This window comes from Anomalospiza imberbis, chromosome 4 (assembly GCF_031753505.1).
Source record: "Anomalospiza imberbis isolate Cuckoo-Finch-1a 21T00152 chromosome 4, ASM3175350v1, whole genome shotgun sequence".
Lineage (NCBI taxonomy): Eukaryota > Metazoa > Chordata > Aves > Passeriformes > Viduidae > Anomalospiza > Anomalospiza imberbis.
The window spans coordinates 64556231-64582241 of NC_089684.1; the positions used below are offsets into that span (position 1 = coordinate 64556231).

A 26011-nucleotide genomic window follows, 5' to 3' on the forward strand; every position below is an offset into this window, starting at 1 on the left:
TGTAACAGAAATCAAGCAGGGTTATTTACATACTTTACTGGGAATACATCATCCAGTTCTGGACCACATTCCTTATACAATAGGCATTTCTAACCTTAAGTGAACAGCTTTACAGACATCTTACTATGTCCTAAAATGGTTATATACAGTATGAAAATGGAATTTCATGTATAACAAGTGGTTGCTCTGAATATATTTTACAAGTCAGCATAAGTTTTTAACATTTTTACAGTATCCAAGGTAAAGGTCTACAAAAATATTGCAGCCCTCCAAAACGTATTGCACCAAGATGGTTATAATTTATGAAAAAAAAATTAAAATAAATGTAGAAGAGAAATGCAAAAATAATAAAGAAATACATATTTTTAAACTCAGCTAAGAGCATAAAAATGACTGAAATTATTTGAGCCAAACCTGATAAGAAGGATTTGTTCACTGATGCTGCACTCCTGTTACAGCCTGCAGCAAATGTTTACTACCGACTATAACCCATAAAAATGGGATTTGATAATGGAAATGCTGAGAGACCCCTGAGCTATAATGGCTCTGGCATGTACTGCTGTAAATACATATTGCAGAATTCTTTTTTTCTAGGCATTCATTTTTATTTGATTGTTTCCATAAAAAAAATCACACATGCACTGATAGTGATTCCACATATTACAGCTGTAGGTTGATGAAGCATTCAATTAGAAGGCATACTAACTTCCTTGCTACAATTTACATTTGTAATCTCTATCAACACCTGGCTAAAAATACCGTATAGGACAGAAAATCTCAGATCTCCTTTGATCACAGCATCACATCCCAGGCATCATTCATTGTCTCTTTGTCAATTTTTTATCAAGTGGTGACTCAGAGATGTCTGAGAGCACACCGGCTCTAAGAGCTGCTAGTGAGACTTGAGAAATATTCAAACAAATTAATCTTTGGGAAGGATGGAGGAGGAGGCAGAAGAGTTAGGAAAATAATCTTATCATTTTGATATTTGAAAAAAACTATTGTACAACAATTTCCATTGTTCTTACAAAGTTTAAAGTTATCTCCAGTTTCACTTTATGAACTTAAACTAACTGGATTCTAGAAATATTTTTCATAATATAACAAGCTATATTTCACAGACAGAATTTATCAATAGTGATGACATGGCTTTTTGGCAATTTTTAGAAACACACATCTTCTACTTACCTTCCTTATCCACACGGAAAACAAAAGTCCTGTGGGATGTGACAACTTCAAACTTATTCTCCCCATGAATTCTTACTGTTGCTATCGCAGAGAGCAGTATTATTCCTTTAGAGAACACTTCCTGTAATAAAAAGGCAGCCAAAATATTTAATTATCATAGAATTTTAAATTTCTCTGATGTAACACTACTTGTCATGATGTTTAGGGAGTTCACCACACGTAATATAACTAAGTTAACCCCTTCAATACTTACTTATCACCAACTTCACTGTTCTGGATCTATGCACACCTACTACCTTCTAAAATAGAATAAAATCCCATGATGGGATACATTGTGCATATCTGAGATTCAACTTAATAAATTATCTCATGGCATTAACATTGCCAAGCATGACACTTCAATTTACAATTTTATGCCAAAGTAAATTACATTTACTCTCTCACAGAAAAATAATTTTAAAATATATAATTATTATACTTGTATGATAGACTCAGACATGGAAAAAATATTATACTTTATCCAGACAGAGAATTCCAAACTGTTTTGCTGTTTGCCACTTCAGTGGGTAGCCAATAAGAAAAGTAAATTCACTGATTTTATCCCTAAATTTGAACGCAAACAAGGGCATCACACTTGTGATGAAAAATAAAAATACACTGTCCTGCCACTGCTAACAAGAATCCTCTAGCTTGGATCAGGTAAGTGCTTTTCTGCTATATGTGTGTGCTGGTTTTGGCTGGGATACAGCTAATTTCCCTTCATAGTAGCTAGTTTGATAGGGGCTATGCTTGATGATAGAAATAGGGTTCACAACACAGGGATGTTTCAGCTACTGCTGAGCAGTGCTGAGACAGAATCAAAGCCTTTTCTGCTCCTTGGCCCACCCCAGCCCCGAGGAGGCTGGGGGTGCCCATGAAGATGGGAGGTGATGCAGCCTGGACAGCTGACCCCAGCACACCTGAGGGACGTCCATACCACATGTTCAGTATATAAAGCTGGGGGATGCTCACAGTGATGGAGTTTGTCTTGTCAAGTAACCATTAAGCAGAATAGAGTACTGCTTTCCTGGGGATGGCCAAACGCCTGCCTGCCCATGAGAAGTGGTGGATGAACTCCTTGGTTTGCCTGTGCACGGCTTTTGCTTTACCTCCTAAAATGTCTCTATCTCAACCCACAAGTTCTCATGTTTATTCTCTGATTCTCTCACCATCCTGACTGTGAGAACAGTGAGTGGGTGTGGGGCGTGGTTGCTGGCTGAGGTTAAACCACAATAATCTGGGGTCAGCACAAATTTTCCAAATTAGAAAATTGGAAATTTTCAAATTTTCCATTTTTAGATTTCCAACTAGGTATTAGGACAACTGAATGGAACACAAATGCAAGATGGGAAAAAGGAACTGCTACAAGTACTTCCTTCAAGTAGCTCACCTTTTAAAATAATTAACCTAAGGGTTTGAGGTGGGGGTTGACAGGAAGGAAAGCTGAAGCAGACATGCCCTTCAGAAATACATCTGCATTATTTCTGGATTCCAGAGTTAACGCTGCTCTTGTCTCCACTGTGCTTTCATCAATTCATTTTCTGACCAAGACAACGCAGATATACTGGTAAAATTTATGATTCAGATGCAGTAATAGTCCGAGTCATCCCCACGTAAAGAAATTGTGCTGTAATAACTTCCCTCCCAAAGTACAAACTATTATAACAGACTTCATACAAGCACTCAAGGAACGGATGATACACTGCATCATTTGTTTGTTTACTGAGTTTAATATACTACTGTTGTTTCACTTTGAGGTGCTAATACATGTCAGCAAACGTAGTTTAGCAGATAAATAAACAGAAATACTGAAACACAGCAGAAGCAAGCATGTTACTGTAGTTACACACAAGGAATAATCAGAACGACCATAGATAGAATTGCATAGCTATTTTCATTATGGCTATATTTGTTAAAAGAGTGATTTTAACATATTTTTAATGAGGTTGGATATTAAGTTAACTACTGATCCTTCCATGGTACAACAAAATTTTTACATGTACTGTTTCTCTAAGTGTTCAGTTATAAATATGTTACGGTGTTTGCAGGCATCTACTGGCTGTATTTGGTACTACTGCGAGAGAATAACAGACTGCTGGAAATTACAACTCTTTTATTTCATTTGCTCAAAAAAAAAGTTAATTTCCCTTTAAGCTGAGCATAGTTTTGCTTTGCTATTTAAACAATCATCCATCATCCTTTTTAAAGCTTTGTTCTCCAAGGCATACATATTTTCAAGTACAGTTTAAACCATAATAATTTTCAATCTACCTTTCTTGTGCAGCAGCTTTTCTTTCATGTGCAAAAAAAAAAAAAAAAGCCTGTTACAAAACTCTTGTAGATCAAGATACAATATCTCTTTGAAATACTCCAGACTAGAAATTAGGTTAATTATTTAAGAATATAGAAAACAAGCCAAAACAAACACAGCCAAGAACTTCACAGCTATTTGTCCTGTTACTGAGTGGTGTAAACTAGTTTTAGAGCTGCTAGGAAATCTCTGACAAAAAAATTTCAAGTAGGAAAAAGCAAAATGTTTGGGTGGGTTTTTTTAAATCAGCTGGTTCAGCAGAAACTTTAATTTTCAAGTAAAGCCCCACGTCACTCCTTGACAGTTGTGATTCAGAGACAAGCTAATGGACCCTGGAAAATACCATTTTGGAGTATTTTGGTTTAGTTCCACAACTGATTAAGTATGACCTATTTCCAGAATGACAGTGATTCATCTGTTTTGCAGTGAATTTTGCTCTTTATAATGTTCACTTGTACTATGACACAAGAAAATATTGAAGTTCTCCACTTGAAGAGTGAAATCTTTTTCCTAAATCACTAATACATTTGTCAGGGATGCTAAGCTGTTTTAAATAAAAACCTTCAACATAACCAGCAGTTTTTGCCTTACTCTAAAGTGCATGGTAAAACATCAGATTTCTGCGAAAAGTAGGAAGAAATTTGAAGCAAAACTTGTGCATATAGGGTAGCTGAAAAAGCAACTCAAATTCTACCTTCTCCTCTTCAGTTAACCACACTCTGTTGAGACAAAGCCACATGGGATGTTGCTCTGATTACATCAGCTTTCTCAGGACCAGGAACACACAAGAAATGACAGCAACACAGATTCAACCCAAAACTTTCCCTAGGTCAGATGCTGTTTGTTAAAAGCTGAATCTTTTTTTCATGTATGCAGATACAAAGTAGATATCTCTATCAAGTAGAAGTTGATACACAACTAAAACAAGGTTAGAAAAATATGTATAAAATTGGTGTTTAAATCATTCAAAGAAGCAGTGATATGGGCATTTTCAGGAATAATATTCTCTGTGTCTTCCCTCTATAGTCTCTGGTTATTTCACTCTTCATTACCCATGTAGTACACTTCCCCTTCTTGAGAACCTCACTCCTCTCTAGCTCCCAATTTGAATGACAAATAGAGCTATTTAATATTGGTAGTGTTTCCGGGTAAAATAAACAGTTCCATTCCACTGAGTCTAACCTTCTCTGCTTATAATAAGAAAAATATCAAGTATGATATACTTGAGAGATGAGTATGAGAACTACTTTTAATTTTTATATGAAACCAAAAGTATAACAAGCTTGTCTGTGAAGGAACGTCCTAAGACAAACACAGATTAGAACAGACAGAACTTGCCAGTAAATTCTAAAATTAAAACAACAACTTCCCCATTTAAATATATAAATGGCCAGCTATGTAGGTAGGAAGGGGGACATGCAAGGAGCTCAAGCTGCACACAGGTCTTGATGGGTCTGCAAAGAGCTGTTTATAATGTCAAGGTAACAACACACAAGCAACAGCAGGAAAATGCTGATATCCATCTTATATGAAATACGAACACCCTAGGTGTGGAGACAGTGATCCAGCAGATACCATTGCACCAAAAACTCATTTTCTTGAATGACACCACTTCTCATTCAGCACAATCTCATTGGGCACCAAGAAATACTGGTACCCAACTATGTTTTCCTCCTATCTGCAAACCATTTTGAGTTTCAACAAATCCTCCGTTCCCAGACTTTGCTTCAGGCCTTGCAGTTCTCAGATATAACATTTCTTCACGTATGTGACTCACCAAGTTAACAAGTCAGACACCCAGATTTGGTCAAACTGTATACACAGAGACCAAGCAGCATCTCCTTCAATACCCAGTGTGAGGCTTGGAGCCCGATTCCAGGAAAAGTGAGACAAAGAGGCTTCAACACAGGTGTTTGCCAAGCTGCTGATAGCTTAACCTACCACACAGACCTTTTAAATAGAGGATGCAGAGTTGGTAGCTTCCTATATCTCATTTGACACTCTAAACATTCATTTCAGCAGAAGGGAATACTTCTGGAATCTCTTATGACAAACAGACTCATAACAAGTGCTATTCCAGCACAATTGACCTCCAAGTAACATTTTCAGTGACTTTCAAAAGGAAGAAAAAAAATTCCCAATACAGATAAAAGACTAGGTTCTTTATTAGCATTTTTTTTCCCTAATTATGTTACAGATAGTGTTAAGCAAATCCCATTGCAGTATTTTTTCAAGTCTTTCTTAATGATTAGCCCTGTTTTTCTGCTCCTCTGAAGCTGTGGGATCTATACACTGCAAAGGGGTACCATTTTTTGTCACTGTAATCCAAACATTATTCTCCTTATTCTATTGTCCCCTTCACCTACAAAATCACGTCTTCTTCTGCAAGTGAAGCAAAGTAAGCAAGTAAAACAGATTGTTTCAAGTTTGCAGTCAGTAAACAAAAATATCAATTTAAATAATTTTTGAGCTTTTTCTCAGTTCCCCAGCCCCTCAGAAGACAGAGTCTCATCCTGCTTCAGTTCTTAGATCCTCGCCCCATCGTAAGCCATCTCTAGGTCTCTTACCACCAATCAGCATACTGTTTCAGAACTTTTATCTAAAACTGTATTTTCTTCCTAATGTAATATGCATCTTTGACAGGAAATGGTTTCCAGCATTTAAAATAACACATATGCACATGGAAGGGAACCTCGGCTTCCCTTAACATGCATATTGTACAATCATCTATCACTTTTAAGTCTAAGAAGATCTTCACTACTTCCAAGAGGAAAAATTAATTAGTAAACCACAGAGCAAAAGAAAAAGAATTGTGTAGTGCTCTGAAGGGTAATTACATGGAATTCCAAGAGAATTGCAATGAATATACGCTTTGTTAAAAACCATGATTTACAAATGCATTTTTGTATCACATATGAGAAGTGAATTACTTTAATCAAAGCAGTTCACAAGTCTGCAAATATTTCAGCAAGATTCAGTCCTCAGGTACAAAAACAAAACCAGCCAGATACATTGTAGTACTGTTTTTGAACATTCCAGTTCAAACCTAACCTAGTTCCATGACATGCAATTATGCATGGAAGACAAACAGGAAAAAGACAACATTTTTAATCAAAGGGTCGACAAGGGTATAGGTTTGGGTTGTTGTTTTTTTTTTTTTTAATGGTCTTCCATGCTACTTTTAATTTTGCTCTCACAAACTCCAGCATGTTAGGTTCCCATGACAAGACACATTGCAAACACCATCAAAATAACATCTCTTAAAAATGTTTAGCATGATCCTGTTCTGTTCTGAAAACAGCAGCAGTTTCAGTCTCTCACTAAAGTAAAAAAAAAAAAATCAGATGATATCTACCTGGAAAGGTGAGTAATACAAGCCCTTCTAGGAAACAATAGGATGAACAATACATGAAGACAAGGACACCTTAAAATGCTCAATTACATCTCACCCTAGTATTTTAGAATTGAAAATTAACCTAAGATGGATATTAATTTCTAATTATTCAGATTCTAATTACAATACCTTGTGTATTACATAGATGCATTTTGTTCCAAACATGACCAAAACATGTCTCTTACCTTTTCATTGTTGTAGTAAGAAATGCTCTGTCCATCAAATTTAACCCAGCGCTTCTGAAACACACGTTTGCTGTGAATCAAAAATTAACACAATTAATATACAGCTAACACTGGTTTTAAGAATGTCTCAATCACAAATTATAGAAAGGTCAAATCTTGTTTAGCTTTCTGTTCAAATGAATATTCTGAACATAGAGAATAACTAAGTGCCACAAGCTCTATTAAGATACTTTCCAAAAATGAAAGCTGAGAACCTCAAATGACCATGTCAGTGTTGTGCTTATGACAAGGACATCTCTGTTTACAGGCTATGGTACCTCCAGTTATTCCATGTCCATAAATTGGAGCTTTATAAAAATAATGGGAGGTGTAGAACAGAAGGAAATATTCTGTTGATGGAAAGTGAAATAAAATATGACTGTGAGTTTGAAAAAAAAATTCTTTTTAAAATTTGGTTGGATGTTTTTAATTCTTCAGATGTTTGAGAAATAGTATTGTAAGTAAAAGAAACAAAAATGTATCATTCACCGAACCACCCCTGAGAAAAAGTCCTTGAAATGTAGCTGTGGACTGTCAGAGGATCAAGGCTAATGACCATGCAACTCTTCTATTCATTACTAGCCACTACTGATTTTGTGGTTAACTCATTATCTTTTCCAAATAATATATTCTCACACAACACTTTCTTGAATTTTTCATAACTTGTTCGCAACTCTATCCCTTCAAATAGAGCAAGACAAGCCAGCTGGAATCAAGAATTATACTTTTCATCACTCTGCTAGCTAACTGCCAAAAGTGTTTAAAAAAAATCCTGTAAGTAAAATAAAACAAAAGTTACAGCTAACTGCAGCTCTCCAAGTGTTCAGTATCCCAATAATTCTGAAAAAAAAGAAAGAAATGTGGAAGCACTCTGGATAATTATTCTTTGATTCTTTAGTAAATGTGAACAATGGCGATCCATAAATGTGGGTCAAACGCTCAAAACAGTTTAAAAAGGAAAGAAAATAATTTTGAGCACATTGAAATTCTGTAATGGTAAAAGAGTTTTATTAAACCTATTATTCCATCTTGTTAATTACCTTCAACAATGTATCACTGTATCAACACAAAATCAAAATAAAAAAAGATATAATGTCAAATCAGATTCACTAGAAAGGAACAAGAAAAAAATGGAAATTGCTGTATAACAGAGCTTCTTCCAGTGAGTTCAAATAAGGTTGTATTCCAAAACAATTTAATAACATAAATTTCTCACTAAAAAAATATATATACTGAATTATATTGCTGATGATTATTATGGCAACAAATAATCAAAGGAAAGGCCAAACACTTTAATACCTTTCAGGACAGCTCAATATACAGTCCTAAGAACAAAGAATGCAGATCTACTGAGGCTTGAATAGAAGTGCAGTAGATGTATTATAGCACTAACAAGTATAACAGTTTCAATTTCTAGATGCTAAGTCCTAATGAAGAGCAGAAATAGACTTAAAAAGTAAAATTGTGCTACTTTCAATACAAAAAAAGATTCACAGAATTCATACGAACATAAGTCATAAGAAAAATGGAAACTGAAAACTACAATTTAAAAGGAGGAAGTTCTAAGAACTACAGAGTTAGCAAGTATTTATGATGGAAGATCTGCTAATGAAGCATTCTTTAGTGAAAAACAGTCTAATGATAGCTGGAGTTTAAAATCAATTAAAATAAAACAAAGAATTTATAACAAATCAAATATAAGATATGTTGTTGTTGTTGTCATCTAATTCCCAAATGTGAGAGAATTCATTTTCTATTGTGGTTCCTTCTCTTTATTATTTGTAATCCTAAGACTTGAGCTCAGATATCTACCATCAAATTTTAGGCACAAAAATAAATTAAACAGGAGGAATTCAGCCCAGATGAACTCTAAACTCAAAGCTCAAGTAGCACAGGCAGAAAACAACAGGGCCTCCAGTCACACTAATTACTAAATTATAATCCATGGCCAAATTAGTAAAGTAGTATTTCAGAATCAGAGCTTGTTTTCATTTACTTTGTGGCCCACAAAACATCAGCAAAAATGTAGCAACTGGAAACACTGGCACAACTTCTTTCTGTATTTTTCCACTATAGCTCATGAGTGGAGATCAACAGTTTTAAGAAAAATATTTTCCCTAAGCACATCTCCTAAAAAAACCTTTAGGATAGGTAACGTCATTAAAAACTTTTAAATTCACAAAAGCTTGGTGGTCTTTCAATGAAAACAATTCCCTTTCCCCTGCTACTACAAATATTTAGCAGTGACTAAATACAAACTTAGTATCTCTCACGCAAACATACATTGTCACAATTACACAATAACCACTGCAAATACCATACCCTTGAGGGGATAATTTATCCAGCCATCCTGCTTTAACCTTCTTTACTGATGGTCCATAAAAGCAAGCATATGGTGTTATTGATTCATTTCCAATCGAAGTCTGATCTCCACCAAATTGCCCAAAATTCATTTGTTCAATGGCCAAGCGATCAGAATCTCCACTTTGTATCTTACTGCAAGATGCTGAGTGTCTTTTGGTTTTCTTTTTCTTTTTTTTTAAAGACAAAGAATATTGTTCCACAGTAGAATATACAGATTCACTTTCAGATTCTTCTGGTGTTAATGATGGGTCTTCCTGAGACAAGGATTCATTTTTTGTATAGTCTTTTGTCTTCTCTTTCTGATTACTAAAGTAACTGGAAAGAAAAAGTGAATTTTACTCTTAAAATGTATTACTACAATGCACAAGTACATAAAATTAGTAATTAGAACAAATACTGGTAACATATAAGTATGTTTATAACTTGTATAAACACAGTGAACCACAGACCTGCTAAATACAATCTATCTTATAACTATGACCATCCTGAATCCTCCTTTCTCCATTCAACAGGAACAGTACCAAGATAACACTCCTTTGGAAGCATGAACAGAAATTTAAAAATAAATTCTCCCTCCTCAGAAAACTAGCTTTGCTCTTTTAAATACTTTTGATGACTTACATTATAACATCTCTCTTCCCTCTCCCACCTCAACAGGAGCCTGGTGCAGACTGGAAAACTAAGAAGCACATTAGTTCCCACTTCATCAAGCCACTGGCCACTGTCTCATGACAGGAGTGGTAAATGTGTTTTAGTTTTGTGATTGTGTGGTTGTTGTTTTTTTTCTAATGACAAAGTAAATTATGACAGCAGTCAGACACAGTTAGCTATGAGACACAAAAATGAAACTTGGTTTTCCTTATTCTAACTGGGGAAAACACGGACGCTCTCCAAATTGACAAGAGATTCTGTAACCTAGTTTAAAGAGTCTCAGAACAGCCACAGTTTCCATGTTTGCCTCAAACAGGATGGGCTAAAGCCGCAAACAGAAGAAAAAATATATAGTCATGGTTGTGCCCTCAGAGCCAGGGATTCACTTGTGACATCAGTAAATAGCATTTTCTTCTTTACACTTTGAGTTTCTCAGTAATTCTTATTTAATACCATAGATTCTTGGAAGAATATTCTTCATTCATTCCTAGATCCAATTTATTTTCACAAGCCATGGATTCATTTCCATGAAGTTCCTAGAAAAGAAATATATTGTAACTAACATTTGTACTGAAGAAGTAAGTGATATTTAAATTACTGTAGATACAAATCACACACAAACAGCCTAGCTAGCAACACTGTTCTTTCCCCCATTTTCAAACATGCACTTGAAAGCTGATTTATGTATTCTAAGAAATGTTATTTTCAACATTTAAGCATGACCCAAAACACCTGATACAAACAAATCAGATAAGAGATTCTGTATATAGAAATAACACTGCTCTGATTTTTCTCGAGGCATCACTGACATCCTGGTTTTGGCAGGGACAGAGTTTCTTTTGTTCCCAGCAGCTGTACAGGGTTATGCTTTGCATTTGAGAATAAGAATAATGTTGATAACACACTGATGTTGCTGGGTACAGCTTACTCTGAGTCAAGGACTTTATAGTTTCCCATGCTCTGACAGCAAGCACAGGCACAGGAAGCCAGGAGGGTGCATGGCCAGGAAAGCTGATCTAAACTGGCCTAAGGGATGTTCCACAGCACAGAGCATCATGCTCTCTCCTTTCCACTAGTTACTATCAGCATTAGTATTATTATTGCATTTTGTTTGGTAGTAATTATTAAACTGGTCTTATTCCACCATCTAAGAGGCTACTTGTTTTCTAGTTCTCCTCACTGCAGTGGGAACGAGCAAGCAGCTGTGTTCTAGTTACCAGCTGCTCTAGTTAACCCCAGTTAAACCAAAACAACTGAATATTTTTAAGCTCAAGAGCCACTTGTTATATGCAACTTAAGTACCATTTATGATTTGCCACTGCTAGCCTATCTTTCATAACAATATTTCTTCTTGGAATACATGTACAGCCTTCACAGAACACTAAAGATAAAATAATGGCAAATTCAAAATCCTACAGCAACATTGAACTCAGATATACTGAATATATCTAGTTGGGGTTTTTTGGGTTGTTTCTTGCCAAGAACTTCTTCCAAAAAGGCTCATCTATTAACTTTTGCTTAGAATTCTTTATCACATTGCTTTGTAAACTGCTTGCAGTGTACAAAATGTCAAGGTTAACACTTCTCGCGAACATTATATTTCACACTTCCTAAACTTAATCTGACAATCATATTGCACTACTAAGCTTTTCAATATGTCTTTCTTCCTTAAAAAAACCCTAAATTTAACATCTTCATGCTTTCTGACAGAAGTGTTTTAATTAACTCATTTAAGCTTTTATGTGTATGCAACAAAGCTGAACAATGGCAGAAACAAAGTGGATAAGCTTTCACAACACTGCCATTTGTTTTCTGAGTAGCAGCACCTAATCTTGTACTTGAGGACTGTACCTTGGCAACATGGAAAGACTAAAAAAAGACATAGTTCAAAGCAGAGGAAATGTGCAGCAAAAATGTAGAAATCAGTCAGATGCTAGAATAAATCTAGGTGAACTGTCTTCCTCTGCCAACCAGACCCATTATAAAAATAAAACCCCACCAAAACCTAACCACCCACACATCACAGTACTATGCTGTAGCTGAAGAGCTAAACAGGCAAAAACAAAGAAAAACCAACAAAAAAACCCCAAACAATACAAACTCCACCACACATATAAAACCAACCAAACAAACCCTACAAAAAACTAAGTAAAAAGCATCACTATACCTTGTAAAGAAATTAAATAGAAAACCCAAAAACAATCTACCCATTGTTTATCAAGTATTTGCATTGCCTGGAATCTCCCAAAAGAAGGGGAAATGGCCACACTTCTGCACAATAGTTAAGAGGCTAATATCATGGTGCATGAAACATCTTCAAAGTAAAAATAGCCAGTATCCTTTATCTTTCTTTGTTTATCAGGATACAATTGAAATCCATCCCCACTGAAGCTACATGGTAGTACCTCTTCCTGCCTGCCACGAACCATTTCAACAACAGTTTGATGTCCTGCTTGTGCTCACGCCATAATCTTCAGTACTTGAGCAAGTGAATTCAGAGAGCCATATAACTTCCAAGCAATAACTAAGAAATGCATTTCTATTGTCAGTAGAATTTAAAATGTAAAAGTTCACAAATGAAGATAGGTTGTGGGTAAAGGAAGTTCTATTTGCTCACAAAAATCTATTTCAAACAAATGAAAATCCAAGCATTTGCATTGTCCCATTTACAGAAATATCCTGCAAGTTGCTCAGGCTCAATACAAGACAAAATCCTCACCTCCTTCAAGTGTCTGAGGTATTATACAAAGTATTTTCTTATGAAATGCAATGCAGCCAGCCTTCCATAGAATTCCAATACTCAGAAGCTCACAAAATTTACTGAGCTCAGATTGCACGTTTAATTTAGTCTATCTACAGCAAGAAATAAAGCCAGTATTTCACTTAAGAGGCCTAAACTCATTAGAATTCAGTCTTCTTCTGGAGGAATTCTAATATACTTGACTCTTTTAGTTAGACACACCAATAAAATGTCGCTAAAACACCTGGATTTTTGTGTTTTTAAATCAGTATTGAAAAAAAACCAAACAGTTCCTTCTTCAGGTTGCTCTTCAGAGGTTTCTCTTTATGCTTATCTTTCTTCCTGACCCATATCAAAGGCATACTTTCTTTATAACCCTCATTCCCCTGTTCTCTCATGCTCACTTACTTCCAGTCTGTAGTGACTCATTACCTATTTCTACAGTAACTCCCTCATAAAAACCTACAGAAGCCTTTTCTTTACACCAGTGAAACAGAAGGAAGGGTAACGTACAAGCCCTTAGAAGAAAATTTCAGTCAGTATGTATAACAACTTGACACCTTTTATTCTATATGGACAAACTATAGTCTCATGACTTAACATGAAGCAGCAGCAACAAGCTCTAAAATCTCAGATATTTTACAGTGTTATCCAAATATTCTTATTTGTTCCTAGGATATTTGCTTCTGCTGAAAAAAATCTGAAAGTGTATGGATATTCTCAGTTCCGTCAGAGAGAAAAAGAGAAAGATTTCTGCCAGGCTAAGCCTGGGAAAAAGTCCGGGAGGAATGTAAACCATCTGTTATCTTGTTTTCTGTTCATATTGTTTATAGATATGTTCTACCACACTGACCTAAGTCCAGTGTACCAATCAGGTGAAATGTTTTTACTTTAAGACCAAAGGAATGGTTCACTATGTGCTCTATAAAAGAGAGATGTACTTTTGAATAAACATTCATTTGCCTTCTGAAATCGTACGAGTCATTTTGCCCGTCCCTGGCTCAACAGCGTCAAAAGTGAAATGTATCTCAAGATGTTTGTTTCACAGTTCTTCTTTATGACCTTTGTCCACAATTAAGTGCCAATGGAACTAAAATCAGCTATGAAGTTTCCAGCAGGCATGCGATAAACATAACACAAGAAACTGTTCACATACATGGAAGTGATATTAAAATCCCAATCTTCAGATCAGGTAAAGGATGTCATAATATACTGCAATAATCATGATTCTACAACCAGCAAAACAGCAATGTAGTTTCAAGCCGTTAATCCAGTTTAACAGCATGGTATTTTTGTACTTTGTGCCTTTGTAAGATAAGAAAGAGTGCTAACAACCTTTCTGGGTATGCTTTTGCATAAACAACCGTTTCAATTAAATGTACAGAATAATGCTAAGAAGTAACAAGAGGGTTAAGAAACTTTTTCTAGAAAATCAGCTTGGACCACTGAAAAAACTACAACGAAGTTAAATTTTGAATTTTTAAAGAGATTGGCACAGACAACAATAATTAGCACAGACTAGGCATTGCATTCAAGGAAAGAAAATGAACACTCTAAAGTAAGCTTTGCATGCACATAACAAGAACACGTAGGAAAGACAAGGCATGATTTGATGTGTACTGTGTTAAAAGCTCAATAACAACTAAAAAGCATAGTCCAAAACAAAGTATATATCAAGAAAAGACTGCTTTTTTTCCTATAAAACTACTCTCATTAGAAGATGAAATTTGAACCATTTGCTGTTATTGATCAATTCTAAAGAAATTAGAATGAGAGAAAGAAAAACCCTAGACATCCATTTGAGTACTTTTATTTTAGTCAATAGTTTACAGTAATTTAAAAATTAAACATTAGATTGAAGACCAAGACAGAAGAATTTTGTTATCTTTAATTCTTGTGGCTTGAAACTGGCTGGAAAAAGTATAAGTAATCACACAATCAACAATTTCTGGTCTGCTTCTTCCTGAAACAGAAGCAGGAGCTGGAAATTCATGGCATTTGGCAGATGCCTCACTAAGCTAATTTACCTCTCATATCTCCCTCCACATGATTCAGAAGTCTGTCCACATATCATGTGTGGCATTCACACCATCAACTACTGACCCCAACTAAAACATTCACTTCAGAGAATCCTAAAAGAAAAGTGACTTTCTGGGAATACAGCAAATTTAGGAGATGCATGAAAAATACAATGTAGGAACTAGAAAGTCCTGAGAACCTTCATACACAGGAATTGAAAAAGGGCATGGCCAAATGCAACCACCATATCACCTAACCTAATGTGCAAGCTGCTTTCACAGGATATGCAAAAGTCTGTGCAGAGATATCCAGTCTTGATCTGCAATTCTCAGATGAGAAGAAAGCCACTTTTAGCCTTCTTAGTAAATTCTAACGGTTTCAAATTTCAACAGCATCCCCTCAATTATGTACAAAGAACTGTACATAAATTGGCTCTGGCCAATGGGGTAAAAAAAAAAAAAAATCAGTTATCTGTCCTATGTTGGCTTAAAAAAAGAAAAAAAGAAACAACCAAAACACACACTGCAGCTTCCTATTACTATTGAACATATAAAGTGTTTCTCGAGATTAACAAAAGTCATTAATCCTCATATACTTATGTCATAAACCCCTTGCATATACCTAAAATGACAGAAAAAGTACTGGCAACTAAAAGAGCACAAAATAAAAAGAATTAAGGCCAGTATGAAATACCCAGAATGAAGATTAAAGTGAAGACACACTATATACATTCAGGCTTCTCAACTTACTTTAGCATCTTTAGCGCTGTCACAAATAAAGGTTTCCCCATACGGAGAGATAATGGGTGGCTTTTCCTCCAGGGAAGTGTCTTAAAGCAAATAAATAAATAAATAAATAGATACAGTCACTCGGTGCTCTACTGTGAGTCACAAATGCTCTGCTAAAGTCAGAATAAAATCAACAAGGGACACAGATTTTTCAGCTTGTCATTTCCCTGTCCTTCCCAGAAAAAAACTTTGAGGAACAAGAAACAATGTCCAATTTCTACGTGAACTCCAAATACCTTCTTTTTACCACAGACATTATCACTATTATTATGTAATTTGAATGTAACTTACATACAGGCATTGTCTTCTTTCCTACCCTGCATCAAGTTAAAATAAAAAAACCTTCAGTTGTCTAGTCTAAGAAGCAATAGCTCCAAAGCTCTTTATTCTGACATTTAAAAAAATACCAAAAGTAAACCAACACACAACTTTTTTGTGCAAAATCTTCATTTTGTCACCAAGTATTTGCTTAAAATAAATACACATAACTTCAAAAAAGACATATTTTTCAAATATGAAAGAAGTTTCCAGCTGACTGCACAAGACTTTGAAACACTTCAGTAAACTATTTAATACAATAAATTTCCTGTTCTTTCCAGGAGCTATGAGCACTTAAAAACAAATTAAGCAGCATTAGTCAGGAATACACCACTTATCTCTTTCAAGAAATTAACTCTGCTAAAAAAAATCTGTATCTAATATTAGAAACTTAAAACAGTAGTCTAAAAAAAAGGTGTATTAAAATAAATGCAGCTTACAGAGTAGATTTTCTAATTTTTACTTTATTTGGTCACAACCAAAAAATAAGTAAAAATGCAGAACTGATTAAATACTCTGCTATCACATAAATCAGTTATTCTAGACCTTTGAGATGCCCAATATTTCTTAAATAGGTAAGTAATACTTATTTTAGACAACCAGTCCAATTTTTTTTTCCTTAATATTCAAGATGTAAATATCAGCATGCTTAACTCACTGTTTTGTGAAATTTGCTTCTCAGTGCAAGAAATATTTATAAGGCCCATATTTCTTCTTCTCTGAAGGGAACTTGAACAAAACAAAGCACAGAATGAAAACATTAATTGAAATTTCCCAGAAAATAAACAAAAACATCTCATGCAGTTAAACAATTAAAATTATATACAAATATAGAAACAATAGATTTTAAATCTTGGGAAATTTTCTGATTTATTTTGAAAGTCACACAATATTATGTTTTCCTCTCCTTGTGACACTGAATACTTCTCTGATCCTAGCAGACATCCCAAATTTTTTTTTGTTCTGAATTGACCTTAAAAACATTTAGATTGTTTGAAGAATGGAAATCCCAGAGTTTTCCCCAAATTTCCCTTCCCTTCTCCTTCACAATGACTACCAATGACTGTATTTAAAAAAGGACATACTATGAAAATCTACTTTAAATTTGTAAGGGGCCTGAGAATCCAAAAAAGCTCCCAAACTGAAAAGAAATTACTGTAAAGTTTTGATTTTCTAAGGTGAATTATATCCCCCCACAAAGTTTTAAAACCAAGAGGAAAATGGCATTGCATTGCAACTGCCAGTGACAACCCCTACACATTTTATACATGGGTAAGAAGGTATCTCCATGCACAGCAGAAAAGTCATTTTGTTAGTGGTGTGCTGGCCCCATGTATTTCAGTAATTTCAAGTATAGTGCAATATTATTGCTATTATTATTATTTCAGGTCAAGACAGCTTTATAATCAGAACATAGGAAGAAAAATGTGTGAATTAGAAAATGTCTAACCCACCTTCACTAGTCCAGCAGTCTGGATTAGAGATCTTTTCAGTCAAGCTCTAAACTCCCCCATTAACATAATTAGCAATTTTTCCTCTTAGTTTCATTTTCTCTGTTTAAAATAAGAGTACTGAAGGTTCTCATGCATCCTTATAGAATATTCTGAGGCTTATAAATGCCATGTAAGATCCTTATTGGTTTTTGTTACAGTTTGTGGGTCCTCCATCCTTTAAAGCCAAAGGCAATTGTCTTCTACTAATAATATCAATCTCCTAACTTTTGTTTCCTCTTTCAACATATTGAGAAATTTTATTATTTTAAGATAAGCTACATTTAGAACTTTAGACCTATTGTCCCATCAAGTCCAACTTGAACGACTCCTAACTACAAAATGATGCTTCTTTGTGACAGAAGTCAAGCATTCATGAAACACTATTTCACATAATTTTTACTCCACACCTAAATCTGCCTCAAAAATTTTATTAGATTAAATTCAAGATAGAAGCCACACCCTGCAAAGTTACTTGACATTTCAAATGTTACTCAGGTTACATAAACTAAGTTCCCCAATGATTACTTTATAAAATCCTGGGTTTAGAAAACATAGGGTGAGTTTGGCCAGTGAGAGTGGATCATGGCCTAGTTCCCATATATACTTGCTTACTCTCCTGAGTCATAATTACAATAAATACTTTAAAAGTCTGTGCTTCATCATACATTTTACTAAAATTCATGTAGTTACACTTTTTGAATCTCCATTAGCAAACTAATTTCATGTGTTTGTACGAAGTTAGTATGCTTTAAAAAAACCAAAGCCTAACCTCGTGCATTTCAACACAGATCAAACTTTTTGCTGGTAGGTTGGCATCTTTTGAAGGGTATTAGGAGCATTAAACTAAATTAAGACTTACAGATAAACAGCTTTGACTTGAAGAGCTTTTAAAATTATGGAGGCTTTCCTTATATAAAACTGTGAGTCATTTGCTTAGTTTCAGGGTGGATGGATAATTTTACCAGGTAATGAAAAATAACAAGTCAGCTATTAAAAAAAAAAAAAAAAAAAAAAAAAAAAAACCAAAAAACCCCAGAAAAACAAAACAAAAAATCACACACACAAAGTACCCCACACTTTTTTTTTTTTTTTTAATCCATATACTTTTCAGGACTTGTGTATTCTTTTTGATCATGCACCTACATTTATGTATACATGGCACAAAATCCTGCTGAAAAACCAACTATATGTTTTTTTCCAGCATTCAAAAATACACCCACCTGTCATTTTTTGAAAGCAAATTTCTAACTTATGTAAATTAAAAACTGCCTGAAGATAGAAAATAAATGAAATGAGCTCACTTTGAGTATATACTCGAAAGATTATGTGTCATAAAAACCCTACAGTGCAAGCTATAAAATGATAATAATTTGTGAATGCTTAATAGAATAGTAATCTAGTTGTTGTACAGATTAAATACCTGGATTAAAAGAGAGGAAAAATACTGAAGAGAGCTGTTGGAGGAAAAAAATTGAAAAAAAAATCTTTAACTGTATCAATCTATGACTTTTTCTGTGCTATTTCAGAAAGTGAATACCTCTTCTCTTGAAGTTTTTCAATTAAAAAATTGAGTACCTCACACAAGACTGATGATATTCTTTATTTTGCTCTTTAATGGAAGATTAGTGCAAGCAGTCTGCCAAACACAAAGTGTGCTAATTTTTCAAAGACAGGATAATAATTTCAATTATTATTCAATGTTGACTTTGTTACAGCTGTGGTCATTGAGACTCCCTGTTTTCATATATTAAGAGGTACTGGATGCAGCTCAAGCTGCACACATTTCCCTAGCACGCCATATTATGCATAAACAGGATGAAAGGATGTGATGAGGCAGTGACTGGTCTTGCTAAATGCTGAAAAGCTGGAAAGCTAAAACTTTGCATCAAGCTGGTTTATTTAATATACTCCTGTCACCTTTCAAATAAGTGAGGGAAGGAGGTCAGTGCAAGCAGTCAGTGCCTCAAAGTCTTTACTTGGCATTCATCTGTTGAGTGCTTTAAATGAAAGAAGTTTCTGTTTTCAAACTCATTCAAGACATGTTTTCTTTTCTATCTCAAGACTTAACCCTCCCATAATGCAAACATATCAAAACTGCTCTAGCATGCTGTGTTAAAGCTTCGGGGTTCATAGACTGTTAGCAGAGGTAAAGTAATAATGATACTTTACCACAGGAAAAGAGAGGGAGCAGTTTCTTTCTCCTAAAAAAAAAAAATATTTTGTGTGGTAGAACACAGAAGTGCTACAGATACACAGCAACACAAGTCTGGCACCTCATTAGCAATCTTGACCACTTGTATGTTAAGAAATGGAGTCTAAAGGGTATTAGCACCAAGCAAGAAATTCCAACTATAGCATCTGCCAGCTGCAGAAAAAAAAATGGTGCCTGCTCAGGCCAAGCACCATTATCTATTTTACTTATTTATATTGTCCCCCATATGCAGGATGTTGCCCAGAATTTTGGTCTAGTTTTTCTTATTTCTTTTAATAAAGAATCAGAACAACACCACTACCGCACAACACAAGTAGCAAAGATGGATGACATGAAAAAAATATTTATCTGAAATTTTATCTGCGTATTATTCTGTATAAAAATCAGATCTACCATGTTATAAGTCTCCTTCAGCTTTTTCTTTGAACAGATTGCTTCCTGGAATGATGCAATGGTAACTATTTCACAGAAGAGTGACTGCTAGCTGACATTACCCAAAGTATCCAAAACCTCTAAAACTATTTCAAAACTAATTATGTTTAATCTTGTCCTAAAGACACATTAATGGTTAGTTCCATCCATTGCAATACTTTCAATATTTTCAGTTTTTCACTTTGTGGTTTTAAACACCTTTTGACTGATCTTTAATAATTCTCTAACAAGAGAGAGCTCATAATGATACAATAAGGAAAAGTCCAGCTGAATATAATCTAGTATAACTGCACATCAATACTGAGCAACAAAAACCAGTACTAAAATCTGCACAATAACTCCACTATTAAGAAAAATGTGTAATTGTCACTTTTTATCCTTCTTTAATTCTGCTCCCCCCAGTATTACAGGGCTGCCACAGTGTAGTGCCATAATTCAAGTCAGAAATAAACCCAAAGTATTTTCAGCTTCTAAAATGCTATGGTGTCTTTCCAGATGCCAGCGTGCTTTGTCACAGACAAGTGCCAGGAGCAGAAGTGAGGAACAGAAAAGCAGATAAAATTGGAAGGGAGATAAGTGCATTATTAGTAATAAAAAATGATACTGTCACAGCCCGACTACGGGGCACAAGAAGACCCCACTGTAAGAACTTTTTGTGCTAAAGGCACACAGGAGGTGATGAGAAAAGTACTCCTTGCATAAAAATTTAATGACTAATATCCATGAATGACTAGAAGGAAATGCTGACTTTCCCAGATTTCAGCAGGATTTCTCTGCCTCTATGGAATAGCCTTAATACAATGTAACAAGGATGAAACCAATATCTGCCAATAAGGCCGGCTGAGGTTGCTTGTCTATGCAATTCTGTGAGAAAGATACAATCTTTCCTGAAGTTAAAGATGTTTGCACAATGCCATTTTAAAGTTCTGTATTAGTTCTCTGCCCCTATGAAAAGATTGTCAGAAAGGTTATCAAGAATTTTTCTGCAAAGTTTAAGTTCTGCTGTGAAGTTCTTGTTTAGCCTCGATCTTTGGCAGACAGAATGGTCCCTCAGGATTTCCGTATTGCTACAACTGGAACATAAAGACCAAGAAAAGATACTGGAGCTCACAAGTCAAAATAGTGGGAAATGAAGTTAGTGACCCAGTCACATACCAATCACTAACAGACTGGGAACTGGAGGATTTACTCCAATGGTGGGAAGACTACAAATACAGCATATTCTCTCAACTGGATGACTGTTTCTCAAAAGACAGTGAGAGTACTCTTTTAATATGTAGTTATTATTTTTTAGGTTAAGAATCCCATTTTGTCTCAGCATGAATAGCTTTATTAAATGAAGTAGGGATAATCACTCTACAAAAGTTAACATAAATCTGCTCCTCACCGAAAGACAGGTATACTTAAGTTCCAATGAGCACCATTTTTTTGTAATTTAGAAGACACCAATGAAGCAGTTTTTAAGGCACACCAAAAAAATCACTAACTTTTGCAAAGAATCTTTGCCTCTCCACCTGTTCAAACAATTGTATTACAAGATTAATTTTGACATCGTTCAGTAATCTAAAAACTTATAAATGCTGGGAAACCCCTGCATTTAGAGCATGTACAAACTCGATGATGTTTCTAACTGCTGAGATATGCAGATGAAAAACTCAAGATAGATACAAAACATTCTTAAGACATGTCCCTTCCAGGCACAGGTTGTGGTTCAAAAAAAAAAAAAAAAAAAAAAAAAAAAAAAAAAAAATCAACCTAATGACAAAACTTTGCATATACCTCTGCATTAATTCTTCTTCTGTTTAAGACACTTGTCAACTTGACACCTGTCACCAGCATGACAACTACAACTTACTAAATACATCCAAATATATTACAAATTAACCTGTGTGGAGATATTTTTTGTTTAAAGACTGTAATATTGTATTGTGATTGACTACATATTCAGAGCCTATTATTTTTAACATTCCAACAATTATATTTTTATTAAGATAGGTCTTGAATTAAGTCCCAACAGCAGATATTTTTCTCAACATTCTATCATATTTTTCACAGATGAGCTACAACAACTAATGCTTATTCAAGAAATAAGTGCCACTCAGTAATTTCTGAATTCAAATTATGAACTCAACCATTTTGAAGGAAGAAAAATACACAGTCACATCACCTGAATACTTAGAAATAAAAGATTCCATAAACTCTGAAAAACTTTTCACATCTATTATCTTTTTTTTCTTCCTTTTTCCACTGCTGTTTTCCCTTGCTGGAATGTCTCGGAACTATTTTTATGCTAGAAATATCATTAAAAGCTAAGGTTTTGTTGTTATGAGACCACCAGCAAAAGCCAACACATAATATGAATAAATGGTTGCCTTCATTCTCCAAAGTTAACAATTAAACGACTACCAGTTCAGAAATTAACCCAAAAGCCATCTTGAAGTTCTTGCTTATGCTTTATATAATGGTTTTGAGGAATTATATCTAAATCAATAAAGATCCCTTTCTTTGTTAATATGTAGATGCAGAGAAAATTGGGGCAGTTATAAGGACACACTGTTCTAAAATTACACTCTCATTTTTGCTTTTAAAGTACATTGAAGCTTAATCCTTCTTCAATTAATTTGGTAACATTCATATCAGATCCAGTGTATTTACAGCACATATTAAAAAATCCACACCAAAAAAAAAGACATAAGAAAAAAAAAAATCAAGAAACTCCAAATTTTAAGTTCTCCCATAACACTAATTTCTCATTAGTAATGAACAGCAATTACCTTGATGAAGCTTGAACTTTACTTGATTCGGGAATTTCTGGTACAGGTCGATGCCTTAAGATAAAAGATCGGCTTGCTCTTGGAAATACTTTCATGCAGTTCAGTGTACAGGAATCATATAAGTCATTGTCTATCATTTCTCCTTTAAACTTATAGAATGGAGAATCTGGTTTACAGTCAGATAAATCACCCTCATCTGCAAACCTCTGCTGTTTATTTTCCTTGCAATTTGTCTCGCATGAATGAACAAATGAAGGAGGATCACGGAACACCAAAGGGTCAGTCAAGTGCTCATCAGCTTGGTATGCAGCAGCTTCTGTCAGTGATGCATCATGCTGAGTATTCATCTTCATATTTCCACTTTGACTGACAGCTTTTAGTATGCTGTCTGAATTCTGGTATAAACTAGAAAAATCCAAATTTGTAAAGCTATCATCATTTGCTTCCATTGAGTTTTGCTCTGCAAGTTCAAACTTTTCCTTATTGACATGAGATTTTTTAAGAAGTTGTTCTGATGATGTTGCAGGTATCCGATCTACACCTGAACTGCTTACAGGAGACTCCTGATCTGAGGATGAATATTGCTTCTCTTCCAAACCTTTCATGTCTTTGAATTTTAAATTTTCACGGAAAAGAGAATTTCCTTGAATTTCTGAAAGACTGTCTAACTGTTTAAGAATCCTTCTGCGATGCCCTGTAGGCAACACTCCCATTTGCTGAAGCACACTGTTATTGATTCCCACACAATCTGTCACAGTGTTATAGCCATATTTCTTAAAGTTAGGAAGATACTGTGCAAGGTTAATGTTGACCAAAAATTCTTCAATATCTGTGCCATTGCCTGTGGATGACATGACTTCATTCCGTATATTGCCCCACACAGTCATGTAGAAATAGTCAGGTTGCATGCATGTTCACTAGCAAGAAAACTCTCTTGAATTTGGTGTCCACCAGCCAGCAGAAAATATCCGTTTCCTCACGACACCTCTTCACGTTTCTTCAGTTCAAAATTATTTTTTTAAAGACTGCAAGCATATGGAAAAGAAAAAGGACAATAAAAAAATTCTCACCTGAATCTCACAATTACCTTGAATAAAATTGTGAAAGACTGCCTGTTAGTTAAACAGTAGTATTTTTAATTGTTTGTATCCAATAATTTCAACAAGGATAAACCCATCCTTTTACCTTAGCCTATATAAAGAAAATAGCAAAATCAGTGCCTCAGCACAAGTAATACAGACTTAAAACACATATTCCTAGTAGTTAAACATTAAAATGAACAGTTAAGAAATGAACCACTTATCTACACACACTCTCTTATTACACAGTACTTGGATATCAGGGAAAGAAAGAGTTATCCAAGACCACGACTGGAACCTAAAACTTTCCTATTTCCACACTAGCACCAATTAATTGGGGAATAGGGCTTCAACTCCCTTATCTTCCAATCTCAAATTCCTTTTAACATAGACACACACCTGCAATGAAACAAAGGAAAAATTACTGTCTAGAGTAATTACTGTCTATGTGAACCATGCATTCAAGCCCTCTTCCACTGAGAACCCAACTGAACAAGTACTATACTCAATAACATGGTTTGCAACAGTAGACCCAGCCCTTCAAACAAACTGTCCTGCAGGAACACAGCAAACAGGCAACCCAACTCTGACAAGGAAGCAGCTCGCTTTTTGCCACAAATAGAACAGGCATGACCCCACAGGCAAGTTCTGGCTGTCCATGAATTTTTCCTTAGTATTTTCCAACTAAGCTCTTCCACTCCAGTTTCATCTGAGTTATTCTTTCTTTCAGGGCCATATCTAAATTCACAATTTACAAAATCCAGACACTACTGTTCTGAAGGTGTTTGAAGCAGCCTGAAATCATATTTCTTCAAAGAAGGTTTAAGATCAGCAACACTCAACAGGTTTTTCACCTCTCTCTTTCTGTACAAAGAGTAATTTGGCCTTGGGGAATCCTGCTGACTGTAACAGCTGTCCTGGCATGCAGGTACTAGCCTTAAGCAGCCTGGAAAAGAAAGAACAGCTTCAGTGGAAGAGCATTAAGATTTAAGTAGCATTTAGAAAGAGGAGAAATCTTATGCCCAGAATTTGTCTGTGGTAGCAGGCATTGATACCTAATTCTTCAAAGTATTTCATGACAAAAAATGCAGTACTTATGATCTAGAATTCAGGCTTAAAACATTGCCTACATTTTTACTGTATCAATTGCTATAAATTTTCCTTTATTTAAAATATATCACTGGATTATCCCTAGTCTCAAGCTTCATTTTTTGGGATATATTTTTATTGGCTTTGTTCACTACCCACAATTCTGAGAAGTGACTTATCTTGAATATTAAATTGATACAATTAAAACCTTTTAGAGAGACAACTCTAAAGTCAATCAGATACCAATCTCTCAAGAGAGATTAACTTTATTACAGAGTTAACCCTCACTTAAAGAGTCCCAAGTCATTTAAATTCAAAAAGCTCATTTAAAAAAATTTTAAGTCATTTAAATTCAATTAGATTGATCTAAACTGATTAGCAATCCACTTTTTTATTTACCTTTGTCCCATCCTAACCTGCATGCTTATATAAACTTTCATAATTACTTTAAAAAATGAAAACTCAGCATTTCCTCAAAATTTTTACAGCAGCCTGTGGTCATAACGGATAAAATTCAACAGTATGGCCACCACTCATCTCTAAACCCTGGAAAATGTAAATGTATAGTCTCTTAACTAGATGACTATGTATTCTCAGATTCTGAGTACAGAATGAAAAAAAATTAGTACAGAAATTAATTACCAGAGGAAAAAAAAATCAGACAGGTAGTGTTTGGGCCAGAAAATAGTCTTTCATATACCCAGTAATTAAATAAAAAACACAATAAAAAAGACTACAAACAAGGGGGGGGGGAAGAAATAAAAAACAAACAAAAAAGCACCAAAAAACTCCAAAAACAACCAAACCACACACATATTCAAGTATATAAATCCCCTACAGTGTTAGCATATCAGTCTAAGGCTTTTAAAGTTGCAGTTGCAGGTGGTTATGTCAGC

The 26011-nt window shown here is 34.8% G+C and overlaps 1 protein-coding gene across 2 annotated transcripts in view; it reads right to left on the reverse strand.

Moving 5' to 3' along the window:
* ARAP2 (ArfGAP with RhoGAP domain, ankyrin repeat and PH domain 2) overlaps positions 1-23970 on the reverse strand; it is a 110069-nt gene extending 86099 nt beyond the window's left edge. For both annotated transcript variants that reach the window (XM_068188843.1, XM_068188844.1), the window contains exons 1-7: positions 22948-23970; positions 16695-16765; positions 15680-15759; positions 10625-10707; positions 9479-9835; positions 7118-7187; positions 1189-1309 (exon numbers count right to left, since the gene is read on the reverse strand). In XM_068188843.1, coding sequence (XP_068044944.1) covers positions 1189-1309; positions 7118-7187; positions 9479-9835; positions 10625-10707; positions 15680-15759; positions 16695-16765; positions 22948-23855 — 1690 coding nt within the window. In that variant the 5' untranslated portion in view covers positions 23856-23970. The remainder of the gene's footprint in view (positions 1-1188; positions 1310-7117; positions 7188-9478; positions 9836-10624; positions 10708-15679; positions 15760-16694; positions 16766-22947) is intronic.
* Between the last annotated feature and the right edge of the window lie 2041 nt (positions 23971-26011).